Source organism: Ostrea edulis, chromosome 9, assembly GCF_947568905.1.
Source record: "Ostrea edulis chromosome 9, xbOstEdul1.1, whole genome shotgun sequence".
NCBI classification, from domain to species: Eukaryota; Metazoa; Mollusca; class Bivalvia; order Ostreida; family Ostreidae; genus Ostrea; species Ostrea edulis.
In genome coordinates, this window is record NC_079172.1 from 47,240,322 (window position 1) to 47,265,260 (window position 24,939).

At 34.9% G+C, this 24,939-nt stretch overlaps 1 protein-coding gene across 1 annotated transcript; it reads left to right on the plus strand.

Moving 5' to 3' along the window:
• Positions 1-471: 471 nt before the first annotated feature.
• Positions 472-21,013, plus strand: LOC130050193 (F-box/WD repeat-containing protein 1A-like). The gene is made up of 13 exons (XM_056149421.1): positions 472-692; positions 2,874-3,033; positions 10,905-11,130; positions 12,134-12,320; positions 12,635-12,728; positions 13,373-13,528; positions 14,166-14,284; positions 14,438-14,543; positions 16,175-16,318; positions 16,473-16,591; positions 17,498-17,608; positions 17,782-17,860; positions 19,057-21,013. The coding sequence occupies exons 2-13, from the start codon at positions 2,968-2,970 to the stop codon at positions 19,222-19,224; spliced, it is 1,575 nt and encodes a 524-aa protein (XP_056005396.1). The 5' UTR covers positions 472-692; positions 2,874-2,967; the 3' UTR covers positions 19,225-21,013.
• The last annotated feature ends 3,926 nt before the right edge of the window (positions 21,014-24,939 follow it).

Consider the following 24,939-nt stretch of genomic DNA (forward strand, 5'->3'; position numbering starts at 1 on the left):
CGAGTTTTGTCGGTTCGGATACTGATGAGGGAGGAGTTCACATTCTCCGGTTTCCCGACACCGGTACTAATGTGGGAGGGAACCGTTGTGCTCGGAAAGAAACCACGTCGCGTCGTATATTGTATAATTTGCTCAGTGAGTAACAGATTTTGTGTTAGGCTGCGCAAGACGTATATCTGAATATATACATAAAATACACGTCCTTGGGCTCTGGAGTTTGGAATGAACACTTAAACGTTGTTTCAGGTTTGAAAAAAAAAAAATGAACAGATGTGGGCAAACATTTCATACTTGAGATAACATTTTCACAAAACTATTCCCATTTACCAAAAAATAAAAATAAATAACAATACACCAAATGAACGGGTAAGGTGTGACTTTACTCATAAAGGTATACGATTCCGGAACATTCGACTTTCATGTAACTTTCTCCATATCTCACCATCTTCTGTAAACAATTGGTGTTACTTTGTTAACGACAACAAATTAGAGAGGATGTTTGTTAATGACATTCCGCGGGCCGCTTAAGTGAGAGAAGGGGGTCCTGACTCTGTGATCAGGGTCCACGATGACAAAAGGGACCTCCGATACGATCTCCACTAGGACAAACTGACCACGGAGGACATTAAGATAGATCGTCCGACAAGAATGGACAATGGATTCAATTCTACAAAAATAACATTCAATTAAATGTAAGTTTCATCTGATACAAACATCATTTTACTTGACTTTTCTAAAAAGTTGACTACCGACTTGAATTGTGAAGCGGTGTTCGTGTTTTAAAAACATTGTAAGCGAACAGAAAGCATTTCAGAATTCAACATCATAAGTTAACGCGATAGACACGGTTACTCGGTATCCTACAATTTAAAATGGTTGGGGTCACTGCTTATTGATTTGAACAGACATGTCTCTGATTTGAAAATATCTTAGAAATATATATTCTTATTCTCTCCTGATCACCATATTTACTCGCCTTTAGCCTTGACAGATATTTAAAATAAAATTGTATTCTTTTTCGTATGTGGCGTTTCTCTCTTATCCCCAGACCAGGAACATCGGAAGCATACGATTTTAAACGGATGGGGACAAACTGTTTTTATTAAGGGAGACTTAATTTCCTTTCATCAACAAAAGAAGGCAGGATCGGATCCAGGAATTGCGGTTACGGGGGCCCCACTTTTCACCAGGAGTGGAAGAAATTATTGCTTCTTTTATCGTTTAGTACATTTTTCTAAACAAGATACCACGATTTACCTTAAATTTGAAAATTGGGGGGGGGGGGGGGGGGGGGGCAGCCCTTAAATCCGCCACTGGAAGACCTTCAAACTTCGATAGACTGTCTTTCAGAACATTGCATGAAGGAAAACTAGCTGTTAACCTTCACAAAACTAATGCAATGACTTGCTCAAATAAGACGATTGACACAACTCAACATTGTTTTTATGATAATCACTCAAATATTCATCTCACATATAAATATAGATATCTGGGAATTATCTTTTATTTGTAATGGTAAGCTTAAATATGCAGCTGAACAGCCTAGATGACCGTGCTTGGAAAGCTTTTTATGCAAAAAAGCATTTTCTACTAGATTTTATGATAAATCATCTGTAAAAACTCTTTTAAAACTTTATTCCGCTCTTATTGAACCTATCATTTTATGGTTCTGAAATTTGGAATTCAGACTTCAATGTTAACATTAACAATTGTGACCAACAACCCTTTGAAAAAAAAAATACAGCATTTAATATGATATTTAAGACATTCTGGATGTACAGAAGAACTCTTCAAAATTAGCCATTAATTAAGTAGATCAATCCTTGTGTGATGTCATAGGTTTTTGCAAAAAATCTTTATTTAAATTAAACTTTGCGCATGATAGAAATATAGAGGAATTTTATTCACTGGAGAGAATAAAAAAAATTCTGGTACACTAAAGTTTATATTTCCCATAGATAATCAAATATTTTATGATAGATAAAATGTTATCAAGGGCAATAACTCCTATGTTGTTATTTCCTCTACTGTATGTCTATCATACAATGGTTTCCCTAATATCCACAATTGATTTATACATATCTATGAATAAGCAGTTTCTCTAACTGTTGACATAATGAATATCTCATTTTAGCAAATTTTTATCTATTCTTATTCTGTTTTATTAAAATGTGTTATTTTCTGATGTTGACTTATACTTCTGTTTTTGTTGGTCTAACATCTTTAAAAAAAAAGGTGTCAACAAATACATTTTCTTTGTTTATCAATTAACCTAGATTAATTAAACTATACTGAGTGGAAATTAATACAGTTTTCCCCACTTTCAACGGACGTAAAATGGCTGAAATATTGCCAAAACGGCGTAAAACCACATCAACTGATCGATCAATCAATTTAACCATTAATATTGATAAGTCACATGAGGATGGAACTACCTTATTTATAAACTAGGAACATTCCCCGTCTGCTTTAAAGCTCTCTTCTCTATGTTTAATGTTAAATACTACAAAAGACTTTTAAAAAGCGATGATGGTGAAAATGGTAATTGATATTAAAAATCCAATACTTAATCGGCATACAGGGATATTGGCAGGGACAAATAAATAAGCTAAGAAATAAACTTTGTGCCAACATGTGTAGTGAGTCAATAAATTGAATTGAATTTTTAAATGCTTATAGATCCGCCTCTCCTGTCTTCCTTTGTCTGGTTCTCAGTCCCGCAATTCGATTTTATTTTCATAGAATAGTAAAGAATTTTAAAGATATTTTGTATATACACAAAAAATTTCATATATCATCATAGAAAATTTGCTATTCATACCACAAAAATACTGGACAAGATAAAAAATATAATATTTCCTATGAAAAACTAGGACTTCCTGTTTCTGGATGACGTCACTAAAGAGTGAATGTGCGAGCGAATGAAAGGTATCTGATTCAGCTTCACTCGGTCATCGGGGAAGAAGAATGACCTCTATGGAAACCAAAATGGAAACATGTAGTTCCACTGACGATAGATCTGATCGAAAACTGGTAGGTTGGGCTGGAAACGTAGTTTGATGCCAATGAAAAATGTCATGTCGCCATCTTTGTTGTTTGACAACACCTCAATATCATTGAAGAAATTAATATTGGTGGAATATTTGGGTCTTTACATGTCAGATTATGAAGATTTTCAGTACAGCTCTGTATTTAAAACTTTCCTGATAACAATCCAGGCGATTTTATATATCAGAGAGTTGCTCAGATACATAACATCTTTGTTACAAGTAGAGTCTTGTACAAAGAACAATCAAGTTCATGTAACTGATGTTAAATTATTGTGTACATGAGTATTTCTCAAAAGGAAAGTGAAATTTATTTATGGAGTAATTGATTAGTGTCTACACATTTGTGAAAAGATGGAATGGCATGCGTTGATGCGATTGGAGTAATGATAAAATGTGTCATGAACTGGAAGATTGGGCCAGAACAATCTGTAAACCTTTCCTCACCAGTGCTTCATCGTTTGATTTGAAATTTTTCAGAACATGATCTGGCACATTGACTTATTGAACTGTATAGCATTAGCTTTACAAAGCTATCAATCTAATCATAAAACATGTAGCTTGATTTTAATCATCTAGTTGTTTGAGATATATTAACAACCAAACAAAAAAGCTTCATCATTGAATTTTACTTGGTACTTGCTACAAGGCCAGGGCTGTTAACATTGAGAAAATGAAAGCCATTTTGTCCCATTTTGATTAGAAGTTCAAAATATAATTTGAACAAAACAAAAATGCAAAGATGCATTTCAACTTTTGGTTGAGAAAAATAAATGAATGTCAGAATATGGCAACATGTACATGGTGTATTTTGACAGACAGGAATACAAAAACATTGATTCAGTCTTATATAAAACATGACAAATTGACAAACACAACAAATTTAAGATAAAGTTTCTTTGTGGACCTGAAACTGTTATGCATAAGTATCATGATTTTATACAAAGTTTTAAAGTGTGCTGTCAATAAAATTGAATGAAACAAATTTTTATTAGAATTTCAATTCCCTAACAATTGCATAACTGCTGGGTGTTGGAAGCTTTTGTGTTATTTACATGTTGAATTTGATTAAATGTGCACCTTAGCTGATAACTACTCATGAAACTTGTTATTTTATAAATTTACAGGTAGCAATAAGCATCAGGCAAAAAAAAAAAAAAAAAAAAAAGCAACAAAAAACTAAAACATTATATGGATAATCAATATGTTGGTTTTTACTTTTCTGACCAACCATAAGAATTTTCACCAACCCTAACACTTTTTTTCTTTGATTTTTGAATCCTGATTAGAAATTCCTAAACTATTTTTTTTTTTTTTTTTTTAGGTTTTCTTGATCTTGATTAAACATGCACTTGTTTCTCACTCATAAATTTCAAACATTTTATTGATCATAATCATGGTGCTCTCTACTGAAATTTGTTAAAGACAAAAGAAAATAGACTAATGCTAATATATTTATGGTGTGACCGTTGAGATGAGCGAAGACACATAATATCTTGCAACCTGACTTTATGCATGTAATCTGCCTATTCATTAACACGGGAAATATAACGCGGTCGATGTAAACAGTGCATTGTGATGTCATATTTAATAGCTGCAATGGTTTTTTTTCTTCTTTCAAATTGATCAATGACAAACGTACGAAGGTATGAGAAAACTTGTCTGGAATTTAAAAACATATGTGGTGCTTTACAAACTATTTATATGTTTTACCTACAGGGTTGTCGATAAAGTATACCGCAGTTACGGTGACATTTTTCCGGAAGCATTATGGGTAGTCCCCATCATACTTAAGAAATTAATTGTAGTTGTCATCAGAATGCTTCTTTGCCAAGCTGATTAGTGAATATGTAACTGATTTCAATGTTTAATTTATATAGCAGTATCTGTTTCACTCTTTGTCAAGAAGAGTAACTCTAAGAGAAGAAAGAGTCTGACAGATGTGGGTGATTCGATATCTTAATTGATAAAAAAAAAGTTAGCTTCATAGGGTAAATCACCATATTGAAGTGATATGTAGTTGATTAAAGTCTGTTTAAGTATTTATATAAAATTCTATTGTAGATTTGGTTGACTTAGAAGTGCCTTTTATTTTGTGACAAAATGGTTGGCTCAGTGGGTGAAAATTGAAGGCTGCAAATGTTTAAATTATGGTGCCGAATCCCACTGATGTTCAGGACTCGAAATTAACATATGCCCGTCAGTCTGTGACTGGTTAAAAGTCTGGCAGACTGACTGACATTTGTTTTAGTCAGTCCGATGGGACTGGTTAATTTTCTAAAGCATCATTTTGGAAAATATACTTATGAAATTTCTTCGATCTCTGGATATCAGACGAATCTGATTCGTAAATGTAAATCCTACTTATAAGTGTTACAATATTGTCTGAGGCTTATTGAATTAAATTTCATTTTAATAACATTAACAAAATATGTTTAATTATTTCTGTAAAACTCTGTTAGACTGGTAATTTTTTTCTGCAGACTGGTTGAAATTATACCCCATCAGTCCGGCTGAACTGGTGACATAAAAAGTTAGCTTCAATCAAGCCTTGATGTTTTAACTCTTTGAATAAAACTATTTTCAGTAGATATGATAAATTTTAGATTTTTCATCTTCAAAAGATTGCATATCAATATAGCTTTCAACTTGTTGGACTTGTTTGACTAAGGGGCGAGATCAAAAGTTCAATGTTTGACAAAAAACTAAATTCCCATAGTTTTCACCCAGAACTTTTTTCTTTTTCCACTAAAATGTAATCGATGTCTGATGACAGAAACTTAGAGGAGATTTTACCACCCCCCTCCCCCTAACTATTTGAACAGGTTTTTATCCGACATCGATCTTTTGATCTTGCCTCTAAGAATCTGTTGAGGCATGTTTTGTATGTATGATGAGAATCCTTTTTGTGGGATGTAATTGTCATTGAACAACTGGGCTCAATTGTTATACATGTATATTCAAAATGTAGCAACTTTGTAAACAAAAGAATTGCTTATAATGACCCAAAATCATCCTTTAAAACAACATTGTCTGGGTTTTTTTAACATGTTTAAAGACACAGTTTGAAAAGAATGTGTTGAGTATGTTGAAGGCACATGTCTTTTCATTTAGATAAAATTCAGTCCACTGCAACTAAACATGCTAAATTTAACCTTTTATATTGAATGAATAAGATTCATACTTAATGATATATTGGTATAGCAAATTCTTGTTAAAAATAGGTGAATATTGACTTTGATGTGAACTTTGAGCTAAATCAAGACATGCATGTTCTGTCAGATAGTTTCACATCAGTCGAAGTAAATGTAAAATTCCAGAATTTTCTGCTCTACTTGGCACAGCAGTTTGGTTATTTCCAACACCTATATGTATGTTATTGTTATAGAATTAAAGCAAGTGTAGTCAGATCTTGAAATAATTGATGACCCAATGGTCAGGGGCCAGTAAATTATGAATTTGGGCTGTTTGGTTTGTAAAGAGCATGTGCCCTTGGGGGCAAGTTCATTTGAAGACTTCCTCAACACTAGATGTGTTTGCATCCAGGAATTTTATTTGATGCAAAATAATTTCTTAATTTCACTGTAGTTCAGTTGTACTATGAAGTAACACAATGTAAATAAATTCACAAATGTTTCTAAAAATAAGTTACAAGTCTTAAGCGGGGTATCCATAAGTTAGAGCAAATTTTCTTCAACTGCATGTTTATTACAATGAGTTGTCATACTTTCCTAATCCTGTAATGCTACACTTTCACAAATGACAAAAATTAAGACAACACCAACTATTGTGTAAGTTTTTATGAAAGACAAGACCCCCTTCCCCCTCCTCCTCCCAACTAATTCTCAAAATAAGTCGAAAGAAGAAAAAAGTTATTAAAAAATTTATTTTTAAAGTATATTAAGATCTTTTATTATACCCCCCGCAACAAGTTGTGGGGGGGTATACTGGAATCAGGTTGTCCGTCCGTCCGTCTGTAGACGCAATGGTTTCCGGGCTCTAAAGCATTATCCTTTCCACCTACCGTCACCATATCATATATATGGACTACCCATGGGATGAAGATGTTCCCTATCGATTTTGGGTTCAAAAGGTCAAAGGTCAAGCACACTGGACATCGAAGTAGCAATATGGTTTCCGGGCTCTAAAGTGTTATCCTTTCCACCTACAGTCACCATATCATACATATGGACTACCCATAGGATGAAGATGTTCCCTATCGATTTTGGGGTCAAAAGGTCAAAGGTCAAGCGCACTGGACATTGAAGTAGCAATATTGTTTCTGGGCTCTAAAGCGTTATCCTTTCCACCTACAGTCACCATATCAAACATATGGACTATCCATGGGATGAAGATGTTCCCTATCGATTTTGGGGTCAAAAGGTCAAAGGTCACGCGCACTGGACATTGAAGTAGCAATATGGTTTCCGGGCTCTAAAGCGTTATCCTTTCCACCTACAGTCACCATATCATACATATGGACTACCCATGGGATGAAGATGTTCCCTATAGATTTTGGGGTCAAAAGGTCAAAGGTCATGCGCACTGGACATCGAAGTAGCAACACTCAGAAAAGAGGTAGTTTATACCTATAATTACCAACACCCTTTGGGAGATCGGGGTAAGCGGGGGGTATTCTTAGTGAGCATTGCTCACAGTACCTCTTGTTTTCTTACTAATATTTACTAGTAGTTAATGGTTGATATGATAGTTGAACAATATATGTGTTTGAAATCAAGAATTATGTATGAAAGTCTTTTATTATTATTCAATCATTTGATAGCCCAAATGAATTATAAACAAAAATGATTATTTCTAGCCCTGGTCAGTGATTTTTCTACACCCAATTGAAGTCCAAATACAGACCCCTTCTCTTTAAAACTACAGAACTTTCCCAATTGAAGCCCCCTCAGTTGTATTGTTGTTTTAGATTGAATTTTTCATGTACAACATACTTTAATGGGCATTGAATCAAGACCTATCATATGAAAATTAAGAGAAAATAAACTGAAAGTGTCAAAAAAGAGAAAGTAACAAATGTAGTTCTAAGTGTGACAGTGTTATTTTCATAGCAAATTAATCAAATTGAGTAAAATGATGTTAAAATTACCTACATATTGTAATTTACATATCAAGGTTTATTACAAGGTTATTGATTTTTCCCAATTTGATAAAAATGTCAATTTTTTTTCAATTGTAAAGGCCCAGGCCCTTCATGAAAAAAAGAAAACGAAAACACAGCTGGTAGTGTACAATAATCACAAGGAATGACACCCTCAACACATCTTGGAATATTCAGGTCATTATGTCTCCCCTTCAAAGGAGGAGGGGCATATTGCTTTGCACGCGATGTTATTTGGTATGTTTGGTCTCCCACTCCTTGTACAGCAGATAGTTAGAGAGTGATCTTCCTTACACGCTTCAGACTTCATAGGCTGATATACATTAATGTGCTGATGATCTCTTTTATTCACTTGGTAGGTCAGTATATCCAAGGTCAAGGTCACAACCAGGTCAGACTGTGTGTAATGGATTTTGTGCAACAGATAACTGGAGAAAGATTTACCTCACAGTCTTCGTACTTTGAGGTGCTTATACACATTTTAAAATGTGCACGATTCCTTAAATGCTCAGCAAGTCAGTGTCTGATTGTCCAAGGTCACTACCAGACCAGACAGGTTTTATGTGTCTCTTACATCTTATGTAATGGATAAATGGTGAAAACTTTATCTGGCAGACTTCATGCTTTCACCACGCAGGTGTATCTATAGTTTGTAGTACTGTGATTTGGGGGAAGGTGACCATGTATGTTTTACAAACCTCTCTTGTTTTTGTTATTTTGTAGATTCTGTCTGTATTTTCTTGAATTATATCTTCTTCTTTTTTTTTTTCTTTTTATGTTTGTCAATTTTCTTATTGGAAGGTGGTAACAATTGTTTACTTGGTGTAACAGTATTGGTTCATCTCGCTAACAAGGATGATGCGTTTCACAAATTCAGGTGAAAAGAAAGGATTGTTGTTTGTTTTTGCATCAAAGGTATTTTAATAGATACCGCTAATATTGCTTCAATGATTCTTTCCATCCCCAAGAGATACCATTTTTGAAAGTTTTTGGGCTACGAGAGTATCCATGTATGACCTACATTAAATAATAAAGTGATACATGTATTTGATAACAGTATTTTGAATTTACATCAGTATGTAGAAGATGTTATTGGATAGGTATTTGTTTGTATGTATATCTCGGACAGTTTAACAACTACTGCGTCAGACAGATTAGTATCTTACATTGAGGTGAAACTTAAGGGAAAGTTGGGTGCAGCAGACATTTTATTTCACTGATAGGAATTTTTTTTGGTTCATGTAGAGAGATTACTTTAACTATAGTTCAAGTGTGTTGGGAAAGTAGTTTTTCTTTCTTTCTTTTTTCCATTTGTTGTTGGGTTTTTTTCATTGAAAAATCATTAAGTGACTTGTTGGAGAATGTAAAACCAATTATCCAGACATGTTACCACTTTTACTTTATTTCTTTTAGTGCAGGTTGTATTAATTGTCAATTTTAAAAAAAATTACTTGATATTAGGTAAAGGGAAATTTTATTATAATTAAATTTGATTATGATATGCAGCTATAAATTATTATGATTTTTCATTTGAAAGTTACCATGAATATTTGTTTCTTAGATATTGATGCATTGTAAGTAATTTTCACACAGTTGTCATGATAACAATTAATTCCATCGTGTCAGGATTAACAATCTAACATTGGATTGAGGAGTGATATCCTTATGATACAGTGACAGAGCTGCTGACACACTGATAAGCTATCTGTATGATCTGTAAACTATTTTAATGACACATAATAGCATTGTGAAATTTTATGTTAAAGATACTTGCCAATTATTTAATAGGCCATCGTCTCCAGAGCCTATAGAAAAATTATATTAGCTCAACTGGATCCTTTGATAATTTGAATTCAAAGATTTACAATGAAGCAGGAGACTGACTAGATGAATTATAGTTAAAAGAATATTTTTAGCTGACTGAGATAGTTAGTGCCAAGCCATCCCACGAAAGGCCTATATTTCCAATGAGTTCTTTAATCTGGATTTGCACAGATATTGGGGTGATTGGTCGAGGGTCATGGTGAGGGAGAAAACTAGAGTGAGTACTTGGGGAAAAATATTAGCAAAGTTGGGCTGACACATTTATCGACATATGTATCATACCTCTGGCAGAATCAAAATATATATGGTGACCCCTTACAAGACTAAATTTTGTAGGAAGTTACATGCCTGCTGCTTATCTATTTTTGCAATGTCAATTATAGCTCTGATATTATTTTATTTGAGTTACCTCCCTGTTTAGACTAATATACATTGGCATTGTCGCTAGCCACACTTGCGGAATACGGTAGTACCTGTCCTATCTCAAACCACTATGATGTAATGTGAATGGAGACAATAGGTGTGGTTTCACTGGTTTGGGATGATGATGTGTTGGAAACACCATGATGATTGTATTTGTTGATATTGTGAAATGAAAATGTCTTTCAGACAGATGGTGTGGCACAATATTGAAGGAGGAAAGTATTTTAATTGATGAAAAAGTACTCAGCTTTTCAGATTTATTATATGATTTGTTGTTGACTTACTATGGATATACAGAGGGTCAGTAAACTCCATACTTTGGTATTTAGTCTTCAGCCTCAAACTCTTTTAAATTTTACCAACATTCTATGGTTTCATAGTGGGTCACTAATGAACTGTATATAAGTAACTGTATATATCCACACTAAGTAAGATAATTGTGTTAGATTTGGCAGTGTAAAGGTTCATTTATATAAATTTTTTGACAGGATACCGATGCCCAAATCAAGTCTTTACAGCCAGCTCCTCAGAAGAATTCAGAGCAGTACTTAAAGGATAGAGACAGTTGTACCAAATATTTCGACAATTGGACTGAATATGACCAAATTACTTTTGTGGAACATTTGTTATCACGCATGTGTCATTTTCAACATGGACAAATTAACAGTTTCTTGAAACCGATGTTACAAAGAGATTTCATTTCCGCTCTCCCAGGTGTGTATTGATGATCAGTGCTGTACTCTTTATTTACAGTACTTGAATTGATTGTGTAATCTGTTATATGTATAATTCTCTCATTGTACTAGTGCCTGCAATTCACTTACATGTGTATATGTAATGACTTGGCTAGATTTAGGAGAATTGCAGTGTGAATTTGTTAAATCACCTTGGGATATAGGACTGATGACTTATGTAAACACACTCTGAAGCAGTAGCAGGATATAAAGAATATTCTGTGTTGTAAAATTACAAGGCTCAACACTGTAATCACTACATATTTAAAAACAAATCCTGTCATTGCTTCAAAATTTGTCTACATGGTAGTTTTACTGACCAATTTTTTTTTTTAGAAATCTACTTCTCTACAACCTTACATCTGTAAGGAAAACTAAATGTATAGTAATGTAGAGCAGGAAGGCCTCTACCAAAATGATAAATTTCTTGATCCCCGAGGTAGAGGTTCTGACTCCAGGGCAGGATCAAATTTGGTATATAGTGTTTTGTGTCAAGCATTTTAATGACATTTTTGTTAATGCTATTGATACTAAATTGAAACTAAATGAATATTTAGTAATGGCAGGTAGCCCTTTATCAAAATTAAGATTCAAAATTTTATGATCTCGGAGGTAGAGGTTTTGGTTCCAGGTTGGGGGCCAAAATCATTATAGATACTGTTGTCTTTATCATTTGAAAGACTCTTAGTTTTGCTGATGCTGTATAAAAAAATATCAAGTGTCAATCTTTAGAATAGGGAAACAGAAGAAAGAAATATTCATGCATTCCCCTTATTAACTACGGAGAATATACGTTTTCTACATGCTTAAGTTGGATTTCTCCAACGTTTATTACATTTACGTCGGTAACAAAATAAGAAATATAACAACAGGATTGCATGGTATTATTAATTTGATGAAGAATGAGTAACTATTTGCCAGAAGGCATGAGGTGTGTTCAACATAACACATATGTATTAACTCTTACTTCATTTCCAAATTAGCAAAAGGTCTTGACCATATAGCAGAAAACATTCTCTCCTACTTGGATGCCAAGTCATTGTGTGCAGCTGAGGGTGTGTGCAAGGAATGGTATCGTGTGATCTCAGAGGGCATGCTATGGAAGAAACTCATAGAAAGAATGGTACGAACAGACACCTTGTGGCGGGGCCTGGCTGAGAGACGGGGATGGTGGGTACCAGTTTAGACTTAAAATAATTCTTATGTATATTATAGTCCTATACTTAACTATGGAGTTACTCTAATCCAAGATGTACTCATATGTTAAAAAAAACCAACACTTAAAGGAAGCATTTTATTCTTTTAAAATGATTTTCTGATTGGGCAACAGTTAACTGACTTAGTTTCTACTGAGTAATGGTTAATACTAAATTTGTGGTTGTTTGAAGTGTAATGTTTAAGAATTTAATGTAGATATAGTATTAAGAATATTTTTTTGTCATTCAAGGGAATATATATTTAGAATTGATATTTTAATATTACAGGGGAGTGTATTTGTTCAAGGGTAAAGGAGGGGACACACCCACAGACCACAAGTTTTACAGAAATTTATATCCACAAATTATAGAAGATATCGAGGTAGGGATGCAAGCATGAAGTAAAGGTAGCATTGAAGAATGTCTTGTGAAATACTTTGATATTATAGAAGACATTATTTTTGTTTTTACCTTGTCAGAAAATGCTCTATTAGGGTATCACCTTACATGTACACAGGATTATGCATGAGAACCTAAATTTCATTTTCATTTAATTTTAAAGACATTCTTGCTAATTTATGTGTCTGAAAATAAGATTCTTGGGAATAAAGAGAGTCAGATATACAGTATTTTATACAACACACAAGAGAGTGTTTTTTCAAAGTTTGTATCATTTTATGGTTCTCGTCTACGTATCACAGCTGATAACATTGATAACATTGGACTTGTGTATGTATCACAGCTGATAACATTGTTATAAGTATTGGACTTGTGTACGTATCACAGCTGATAACATTGTTATAAGTATTAGACTTGTGTACGTATCACAGCTGATAACATTGTTATAAGTATTAGACTTGTGTACGTATCACAGCTGATAACATTGTTATAAGTATTGGACTTGTCTACATATCACAGCTGATAACATTGTTATAAGTATTGGACTTGTGTACGTATCACAGCTGATAACATTGTTATAAGTATTAGACTTTGCATGTGTTTATGATTACATGTGTAAAATTATAGAGGATTGAAACAAACTGGAGGACCGGGCGCCACACCCTCCAGCGAATTCACTGTAGAAGTGAGACCAGTAAGGGTGTGTACTGTCTTCAGTACGATGAGACGAGGATTATCAGCGGACTGAGAGACAATACAATCAAAGTCTGGAAGTCCAAAATGGTAAACACAACATACTAGTGCTGCCATTTATTATAAAAAATTTTATTGATCCATCAAATGGTAAGAAGTATCGATATTTAAAAAATCAATTGAATTTCTCTATTAGAATATGAGACTAAAGGATGAACATCACAAGTTTTCACCTAGTTTTTTTTTACTAGAACAACATGAACATAGGTTACACATTATTATTGTCAAAACCATCAGATTATTTACTTTGTCATTTGCTCAAGGTCAACAAGTCACTGCATTGTTTGTCAGCCATTTTGAATGAACTTGAAAATGAAAAGATTTTGTAAGCAGAAAGTGAAAAAATTTATTCAGGAAAAAGGAGTTATTCATATTATTTATATTGTAGCATTTTGAATCAATGGTAGAGGAGTTTTGAATTTTGGAAACTAATAATCACCTTAATATTCTGATAAATGAAAATTGTATCCTTAACGTATTACAGTTTTTTTAATCGATGATAGAATCCATCAATGACAGATTTAGCTTAAATTACCCCCAACTTCATTCCTATGAATGTGATAACTTTCTTTTATTCAATTGCACTGTCCAACAGGAAACTGATTGCTTACAAATTCAAAAAGATTAATTTTCTAGGGACGATTTTGATTGTTTTGTTTATTTATAGATGTGGGACCGCAACACGTTAGAGTGTGTTCAAGTATTAACAGGGCACACAGGTTCAGTTCTATGTCTACAATACGATGATAACATCATTATATCAGGGTCCAGTGACTCCACCGTCAGGTAGTAATCATTTACCGAGTATTTAGTCATGTTCAGGCCTTAAAATTTCAAATTCAAATAAATCAAAACCTCTTAGTAGTTATTCTGTTGAAGATTGCTATTTAAATTATTCACTTTTACCACCATCAAATTAACTAAATGCAATGTTTTTAGAGTCTGGGATGTACACACGGGTGAGATGTTGAATACCTTGATCCACCACTGTGAAGCTGTTCTACACTTGAGATTCTGTGATGGCATTATGGTCACTTGTTCAAAAGTATGTTAGTTTTTACAGCTAAACTTTGAATTGGTCAGACATCAAATATATGTACTATAGGTGTACATTAGTATGTGAAATCAGATAAAAGACAGCTAGCTAGTCCATAACAGTTGAAGATTCTTCTTTGAATAAAGTAACCAAGGTGTGAAACTACAAGCATTGAACAATGTATTTGAACAAAATGTGTGGAAATTAAGGATTTTACTGTTTGTTTTTTTTTTTTTTGGGGGGGGGGGGGGGCTATTTTAACTCATTTAACAGGCTCATCCTTTCAATGTATGCTATGATTTGATAGCAAGCATTATGAAAACATATGTTAAAAATTTACAGAAAATGAAGACATTTTTAAATGCTCATGAATTTTTGTATGAAACTATATATATTTTTCTCTCCTGCATTCGTAATGGCACTTCATTATGTTTTTGTCCCCCACCGCAACGCGGAAGGGGACATAGAAATACCAGTGTCTGTCCGTCCGTCCCACTTCACTTTGTGGACGCAACTCCTAAGAAATCGCTCAACAGATTTTGTTCATATTAAGTAGGATTGTTAGTCACCATGTGTAGTTGATCATATTTCGCTGCCATTTTGATTCGACAATTTTGACAGGAGTTATGGGACTTTGTTGAATTTGTACATGCTACACTATAGAAACTTTTTGTGGACGCAACTCCTCCTAAACTGCTCATTGGATTTTGTTCATATTAAGTAGGATTGTTAGTCACCATGTGTAGTTGATCATATTTCGCTGCCATTTTGATTCGACAATTTTGACAGGAGTTATGGGACTTTGTTGAATTTGTACATGCTACACTATAGGAACACTTTGTGGACACAACTCCTCCAAAACCGCTCAATGGATTTTGTTGATAATTTGTAGGATCGTTAGTCACCATGTGTAGTTGATCATATTATGCCGGAATTTCGATTCAACAATTTTGACAGGAGTTATGGGACTTTGTTGAATTTGTACATGCTACACTATAGGAACACTTTGTGGATGCAACTCCTCCGAAACCACTTAACAGATTTTGTTCATAATTTGTAGGATCGTTAGTCACCATGTGTAGTTGATCATATTATGCCGGAATTTCGATTCAACAATTTTGACAGGAGTTATGGGACTTTGTTGAATTTGTACATGCTACACTATAGGAAGACTTTGTGGACGCAACTCCTCCGAAACCGCTCAATGGATTTTGTTCATATTTTGTGGGATTGTTAGTCACCATGTGTAGTTGATCATATTGTGCTAACATTTTGATTTGACAAATTTTATATGAGTTATTGGACTTTGTTGAATTTGTACATAGCTATAGGAACAACTCCTCTGAAACTGCTCTCCGGATTTCATTCAAATTTTGTAGGATTGTTAGTCACCATATATAGTTGATCATATTGCGCTGCCATTTTGATTCGACAAATTTTACAGGAGTTATGGGACTTTTGTGCTTCAACTTTTTTCGCGGCGGTGGGGGACATGGCTTCGTGTAGCAATCTTGTTATTTTAGAAAGATATTTATTGTAAAGATTATTTTTCACAGATAGTCATTTTCACAGATAGTCATTAGGTAGTACTGTATTTGAAAAAACTTTATTTTGTAACTTGCATTCTCAAATGTTTCCAGGATCGAAGTATTGCAGTGTGGGATATGCAGTCTCCAACTGAGATCAATTTACGGCGCGTGTTGGTTGGACATCGTGCTGCTGTAAATGTTGTGGACTTTGATGAGAAATACATTGTTTCAGCATCAGGGGACAGGACAATCAAGGTCAGACAACTTTTAACCTCTGAGTTTTGTGTTGTTTTATTTATGAATTTTATAGATTCCCTGCAAAGAAATTTATCTTTTTTTTAATGCAAGTTATTTGGAATGTCAAAATACACAGCTCGTATGTGAATCTTATTAATTGATTATTTTCTAGGTCTGGAGTACGTCGACTTGTGAATTTGTACGCACATTAAATGGACACAAGCGTGGCATCGCATGTCTTCAGTACCGAGATTGTCTTGTGGTCAGTGGCAGCTCAGACAATACGATCAGGTAAAGCTACACATTGCCAGCATAGTACTGGTTTTCACATTGTGGGGGCTTTCTAGTTAAGTAATTTTGAAGTGTATGTTGTGTATATTTAGTCTTCTTTGGAATTTTGGGAGGTAATTCAGAGTTTTTGAAAAGTGTCGGTAATGTCGGATTATCTGATAAAAGTAGTAAATGTCTGACACAAGTTACCTAATTGTTGGTCCTGATGGCTGATAAAATATCGGGATCGAAGTCCATTTTACCGAAGAAAATGGCGGCCATGTGGCCCACAAAATCTTAAACAGATGCTAAACCTAGCAAGGCATTGAAACATAAACGTGGGGAATCTGTTGTGAAGAACTACGAGGAGAAAAGAAACCTGACTGTTTCAAACCACCTTGCAAGCTGGGAGACAAAGGCTTTTGTTTGATGAAAACGCTATGATGGGTATCGTCATTTAATAGACATATGTATTGATCTGTACATTGCCAAGATTAGTATCATGCTGCATCAGTGCACTGATGGATCGTCCCACCTTTACAATACATATGTTGTATTCATCGTCTTCAAAACTTCATTCTGGCTTCTACAGTCCAATTCATTTACATTGATATTGTGCTTTCTCTTCAAATGTGCTGAGGTGGACCTTGTTAAATACTTATATGGTGTGGCACATAACATACAAATTGGGATCAATTTATCTTCTTTTCCATCTTTATTAGAAAAATATTCTCAGACCTTCTCATCAATGCCATAATGTGGTTTTCACGGGATACAGATTTTGAACTGAATCGAAATCCAGAATTCCAGATCAGTGTTCCGAATCAAAGAAAAGGAATTATAGCACAGCTCTATAATAAATCTGTACAGATAAATACATTTGACATATTATATCAGCTCAAAATGATGTCAAATTCAATTTTGCAGGTTGTGGGACATAGAAAGTGGGGCATGTCTTCGTACACTTGAAGGGCATGAGGAACTGGTACGGTGTATCAGATTTGATAACAAACGCATAGTCAGTGGAGCCTATGATGGGTAAGCAGATAGTGTGCAAGATCTAATTTTGTAAAGCTCGCAATCTTCAAATCCGCAAGTTGAAAATCTACTACTGTAAAGCTGTAATCTTCAAATCTACAGTGTGTATTACTAGATGTAATAGATATCAACTGAATAATGGATAAGTAGCATCTTATGTTTTCTCTCCACAGTAAAATTAAAGTGTGGGACCTTGCAGCTGCTTTGGATCCCCGATCGCCTGCTGGTAGTCTCTGCTTAAGGACACTAGTGGTAGGTTATTACTCACTATTCATAAACTAGAGGAGTTTTACATTTCTATTAATGTACAGTGTTTGTATACATTGGAAATTTCTATAGGCACGGATGTTAGAAACAGCACCAATAAGGATAGGAAAATGAAATTTGATGCACATAATCAATCCTTATAGAGGGTTTGTGTTATGGTATTGTGCGGTGTTTCTCTGTGTCTATCTGTTGTCGTACAGTTTATCCATGAGCACCTTGAGGGATTGATAACAAGATTACAAAACAGTATATCATATACCCATCACAAGCTTATATAGGATGCTTTTCTTAAGTCATGAGGTGTAGACCTTTACTTAAGGTAGTATCAGCCATCAAGTTGTGACCTACTTTATTTTGCATCGTATGAAGAAAGTCTTAGCATAAGCACTGTGACAGGAGGTAAATAGACAAAACAAGAACTCTGTGTGTAAAATATTTCACAAAACTCCACAGAGTTATAATCTGTATTTTTTTAATAACATCAAAGAAAATTAGAAAATTGTTGGGAATCAAAATCCTTGCAACATGCACATCTTCAAGTTGTTTACAAAGGCCTTAATAGCTTAAAAAACTGTTAGTTAATTGGACAAACCATGTACCCACTATGTAATATTTCCTCCAAGTTGAGTAAAATCAAAATCCTTGTCACATGGACATTTTCAATACCCATACAAACACTCTGTAAATGTAAGAAGGGTCTCACAAATTATTTACCTCCATATATTGAACATTAAATTTCAATAAAGGGACAAAACTCTTTCAAAAGAGGTTGAAATGAATCAAAGTTGCAACATGATCTAGAATGACCCACAAAGAAGGTACACAGCAAGTTTCAGCTTGACATTTCACAGTGAAATGAAGAGTGAAAAGAAAATAGAAACTGAGAAACCCAAATGGACAAAAAGATGGATAGATGTAGACATCGCTGTACCGTATGTCCATCTAAAGATGGTCATATTAATAGTGTACTATGAATAAGGCTAAATGATCAGATTTGACTTCACTTTGTGAATAAAATATTTTTTAGTTAAAGAATTTAAATTCAATCTATTAAATGAAATGAATAACATACAAAAATCTGTTTCCAAAAATGTCGTACAGAAGCTGAATCGTCCAGATAGACGACACCCACCTGTATCTTGTTTATTTTGTTTAATTATTATACTCTCTTTGCATTTTAGGAGCACTCTGGTCGAGTATTCCGCCTACAGTTTGACGAGTTCCAAATTGTCAGTAGTTCTCATGATGACACCATTCTTATTTGGGACTTTCTAAATGTGCCAGTAGAAACTACATCCTCGTCCAATAACCGCTCTCCAACGCGGACCTACACTTACGTGAATAATTGATCTCATGGGGTGCAATCCCCTTACAGTGTGTATGCGTGTGTGGTGAATGTTAAGGAGGATGTGGTAGGCGATCCCAGCATTCCAGAATCCCCCCTTCAAAGTGAATGTATATGGTGTTTCATCGGTCCATTAGTTTGTATCTGCTGTTTCAGGGAGACAATTTATCTCTGTTTTGCAGTATTTATGGAAACAACATGAAAAACATGACATTTCATTTTTCATTGTGGTCAGCTACATTGTTATAGCATTTGCTGTTTTGACAGAGTCTATAGTGATTTGATTTTCTTTGAGTTTTGGAAATGTGAATATTGATTTATTGGGGGGAAAATGGCTTTAACGTTGGATAAGTAGGTGAATGATGTGCACGCTGTAGTCGCTTGTTGGAATATTTATAATCACACGTGATGCTCAGTCTACTCTTCTTTTGAAAAATAGGTTGAATCATTATCTACAAAATATTCAAGCTGATTTTAAAGTTTTACCATATTAAAGTTTTCTAAAGCTGGGCCAATGAAGCTTGAAGTAGGCACTGCATCTTTCACGTGTCCGCAACCTTATTTTTACAAGGAAGAACAGATACAAGTACATTGCAGGCTGATGTTTATAAAGCATTTTTGCTGAACTTGCATTGTGAATGAAAGAGTGGCCGAATTAAAATTGTGTATTAGTAGCAGTTGAAATAACGCGAGACGAAATAATTGTATAAAAGTTTGTATTCATTTCCATAAATTTTTGTGAGAAATGAATCTGTGGAGTGTATACTAGCTGTTAGTGCTCATGACCTTGACCTTCTTCACCTCTTCTGTGTAGCTCTGTCATCTAACAACCTTATCTAGTTGTGCTGCAGATTTAGGGTCAAAAGGAAAAATTATTTGTGATGAAGTGAATTTTAAAAAATTGTTCTCTTTAAAAAGACATTTTACTATAATGATGTTTGGGCTTTTGCATAGATGATAAATCATCGTGATCACACAGAGCTATTTGAAGTGCTAAAGCACGAAAAGGTCTATTGTACTGCAGAGATGTTTGTGTGAACTTAATGTGTACTAAAGATATGTAGTGCACATCAGTGTATAAGTGCTACTGGTCAGTGTATGTGTACTACTGGTCAATATGTGTACTGTAGGTCAGTGTATGTGTACTACTGGTCAATATGTGTACTGTAGGTCAGTGTATGTGTACTACTGGTCAATATGTGTACTGTAGGTCAGTGTATGTGTACTACTGGTCAATATGTGTACTGTAGGTCGGTCTATGTGTACTACTGGTCAATATGTGTACTGCAGGTCAGTGTATGAGTACTACTGGTCAATATGTGTACTGTAGGTCAGTATATATGTACTACTGGTCAATATGTGTACTGTTGGTCAGTGTATGTGTACTACTGGTCAATATGTGTACTGCAGATTAGTGTATGTGTACTGTAGTAAAAGTCTTATGTCTGATTATATACAATGTGTGTACAAGTCCGATGATTTAGCGTGGTCAGAGGTTATGCAGTGCTGTGTGTGCCTAAATGTAAATACTTTGCAATATGCCTAATGTTTGTGATGTTCTATTTATTCTAAGGGGGAGTCATCAGATCTTTTCTTTTGTTGCGTTGGTTGAGTAAAGATTATCTGTAACTTAAATAAATTTTATGAAATACAATCTCGATGTATATTGGTAGCTTTCTCACAATAATGTGTGTCATTATCATGATATAACAGCAAATTACAGGCTTGTTTGTTTATCAGTGGTCCTCTCTAATGCTCCCTTATACATGAAAACAATAAAATTGTTTACTTATTGTTAATGTTTTATTTTGTCAGATTTTTCAGCAAAAGGAAAATGAATTACTTATGGATGGAGATAAGACTGTCCCTTTCCACTAGTTGAGTTTGCAGTGTGTTTAAAAAATGAAACCAGAATTTTTCCCTGGAATTTGATGAATAACTAGATTGAATCGTTTGTTTATGTACTTGTTTCACTATGATTTCTGTTGATGAGGATATGTACTAATACATGGTATAAACTAAACACAACCAGTGCAATACATCTTTGCAACATGTCATGATTCAGCTAAAGGCCCAGTCACTCCGAGCTAGCGACCTGATTACGACCTAGCTGCGATTGGATTTTTTTTTAATCGTGGGCAAATTGTAGAAATAGTGCATGACTGATCGCCAAAGTCATGGGTGATTGCAAGAGCAAAATCAATTGTAGCAAGGTCAATGATCGTTCAAAACTTGGAACCTGCGATTCAAAGTCGCAAACAGGTCTTGCATGGTTGTATTGTAACACCAGTTGTGCATGTATGCACCACCAATCATGGGTCAAATTGTCACTCAATTGGTCGTACAATTGGATTTTGCCCTTGACGATTGGAGGTGCCACCTCTCGTACAACCTCACGATCAGTAGTGCGACTACTTACAACCTAACCAGACTGATTGCACGACCTTAATATTGGTGTTACCAGTCTAACTCACAGTCTAGAATTCTAGATCTTTGATATTCTCTTCTACAACATTCGTATATTGGTATAGTGACTGGTACCACACCAGTGCTGCTGACAAGACTCAAAATTATGTTGATTCTGGGTGCTATCGCTGCATCTTTATTAGTCCCCTACCGACAAAGTCGAGGGGACTTAGGTTTGTGCTCCGTCCGTCTGTCCGTCAGTCCAGTTTTCCGCACTTTTTTCTCTGTTCTTGCAGATATTTATTTTTATATTTGGCATGTGGCTTTGCCATAACAAGTTACAGATCAAGTTCGAACTTCGTCTCGGTCCGTTGATTTTTCACTTAGTTATGGCCCTTGGATTTAGTAAAATAGCATGAAAAATCAGTTTTCCAGACTTTTTAGCTCACCTGAACCGAAGGTTCAAGTGAGCTTTTCTGATTGCTTTTTGTCTGTCGTCTGTCTGTTAAACTTTTTACATTTTCGACTTCTTCTCCAGAACCACTGGGCCAATTTCAACCAAACATGGCCAAAAGCATCCTTGGGTGAAGGGCTTTCAAGTTTGTTCAAATGAAGGGCCATGTTGCTTTCAAAGGGGAGATAATCACAAAAATGCAAAAATAGGGTGGGGTCATTTAAAAATCTTCTTCTCAAGAACCACTGGGCCAGAAGAGCTGAAATTTACCTGAAAGCTTCCTGACATATTGCAGATTCAAGTTTGTTCAATTCATGGCCCCTGGTGGTAGGATGGGGCCACAAGGGGGGATCAAAGTTTTACATACAAATATATAGGGAAAAACTTTAAAAATCTTCTTCTCAAGAACCACTAAGCCAGAAAAGCTGAGATTTACATGAAAGCTTCCTGACATAATTCAGATTCAAGTTTGTTCAAATCATGGGCCCCTGGGGTTGGATGGGCCCGCAATAGTGGATCAAAGTTTTACATACAAATATATAGGAAAAATCTTTAAAAATCTTCTTCTCAAGAACCACTGAGCCAGAAAAGCTGATTTTTACATGAAAACTTTCTGACATAGTGCAGATTCAAGTTTGTTCAAATCGGCCCCCGGGGGTAGGATGGGGCCACAAGAGGGATCAAAGTTTTACATACAAATATATAGTTAAAATCTTTTTCTCAATAACCACTGAGTCAGAAAAGCTGATATTTACATGAAAACTTTCTGACATAGTGCAGATTCAAGTTTGTTCAAATCATGGCCCCCGGGGGGTAGGATGGGGCCACAAGTTGGGGGGGGGGGGGGGGGGGGGGGGGGTCAAAGTTTTACATACAAATATAGGAAAAAGCTTTAAAAATCTTCTTCTCAAGAACCATTGGGCCAAAGAAGTTGACATTTACATGAAAGCTTTCTGACATAGTGTAGATTCAAGTTTGCAAAGGGTAGTTTGGGCCATAATAGGGACTAAGGTTTTACATGCAAATATATATGGAAAATCTTCAGATATGGGCCAAGGTGACTCAGGTGAGCGATGTGGCCCATGGGCCTCTTGTTTTGGTTGTCCTTGCAGATATTCATTTGATATTTGGTACATTGCTTTGTCATAACAAGTTACAGATCAAGTTTGAATTTCGTCTCAGTCTGATGATTTTTCACTTAGTTATGGCCCTTGGACTTGGAAAAATAGCATGGATTATCAGTTTTTCGGACTTTTTTTGGTTGTACTTGCAGATATTCATTTGATATTTGGTACATTGCTTTACCATAACAAGTTACAGATCGAGTTATAATTTCGTCTCGGTCCGTTGATTTTTATGCCCCTGAGATCGAAGATCGGGGGGCATATTGTTTTTGTGCTGTCTGTCATTCTGTAATACTGTCATTGTCTGAAACTTTAACCTTGCTAATAACTTTTGAACAGTAAGTGATAGAGCTTTGATATTTCACATGAGTATTCCTTGTGACAAGACCTTTCCGTGGGTACCAACATTTTTTACCCCAGGACCTTGACCTACTTTTTGAAAACTTTAACCTTGCTAATAACTTTTGAACAATAAGTGATAGAGCTTTGATATTTCACATGAGTATTCCTTGTGACAAGACCTTTCCGTGGGTACCAACATTTTTGACCCTGTGACCTTGACCTTGGAGTTTGACCTACTTTTTGAAAACTTTAACCTTGCTAATAACTTTTGAACAATAAGAGATAGAGCTTTGATATTTCACATGAGTATTCCTTGTTACAAGACCTTTCTGTTACCTTTTGACCTTGACATTTGACCTACTTTTAATTTTTTTTTTACATTGGTCATAACTTCTAAATGGTAAATATTAGAGCTTTAATATTGTACATGAGCATTTCTTTTGACAAGATCTTTCTACTGGTACCAAGATATTTGCCCTTGTGACCTTGGCCATCTTCGGAATTGGCCATTATCGGGGGAATTTGTGTTTCACAAACACATCTTGTTCACTTAGTTATGGCCCCTGGACTTAGAAAAATAGCATGAATAATCAGTTTTCCAGACTTTTTTTGGTTGTGCTTGCAGATATTCATTTGATATTTGGCACATTGCTTTGTCATAACAAGTCACAGATCAAGTTTGAATTTCGTCTCTGTCCATTGATTTTTCACTTAGTTATGGCCCTTGGACTTAGAAAAATAGCATGAATTATCAGTTTTCCGGACTTTTTTTGGTTGTGCTTGCAGATATTCATTTGATATTTTAAGTACATTGCTTTGCCATAACAAGTTACAAATTAAGTTTGAATTTCATCTTGGTCTGTTGATTTTCCATTTAGTTATGGCCCTTGGATGTAGAAAAATAGCATGAATTGTTAGTTTACATCCAAGTTTCTTATCTCTGTAGATAAGAATTAAGAATACTACACTCATTAAAACTTCTAGCATAGTAATACTACAATATAGCTAAATTATTCATGATCATCTACATGTCACAGTTTATTGACTTGGTTAAAGACCTACACCTAATTATAAATTTGTCTTTTTTCTTGGTATAGTCTCTACTCGAATAGTAGTTGATTTCCAACCATTCCTATCCTGGTTCCCCAATTTTCCCTTTTACCATAACCTACATAATGAACTTTGAATATTGTTGTGGTACAGTGATTTTTGCAACCGGTAGGGGACTATGTATTGCCATGCAATACTCTCAGAATGCTTGTTTCTCCTGACGGTAACCTCTGCCAAAGTTTCCAAAACATTGGATTCTTGCTCTGATTCTGGCTGTGTTTTTGTACGACTCTTTCCTTTCTTGGGAGGCATGGCAAATGAGTTTGACAGTGTTTACTGTTCA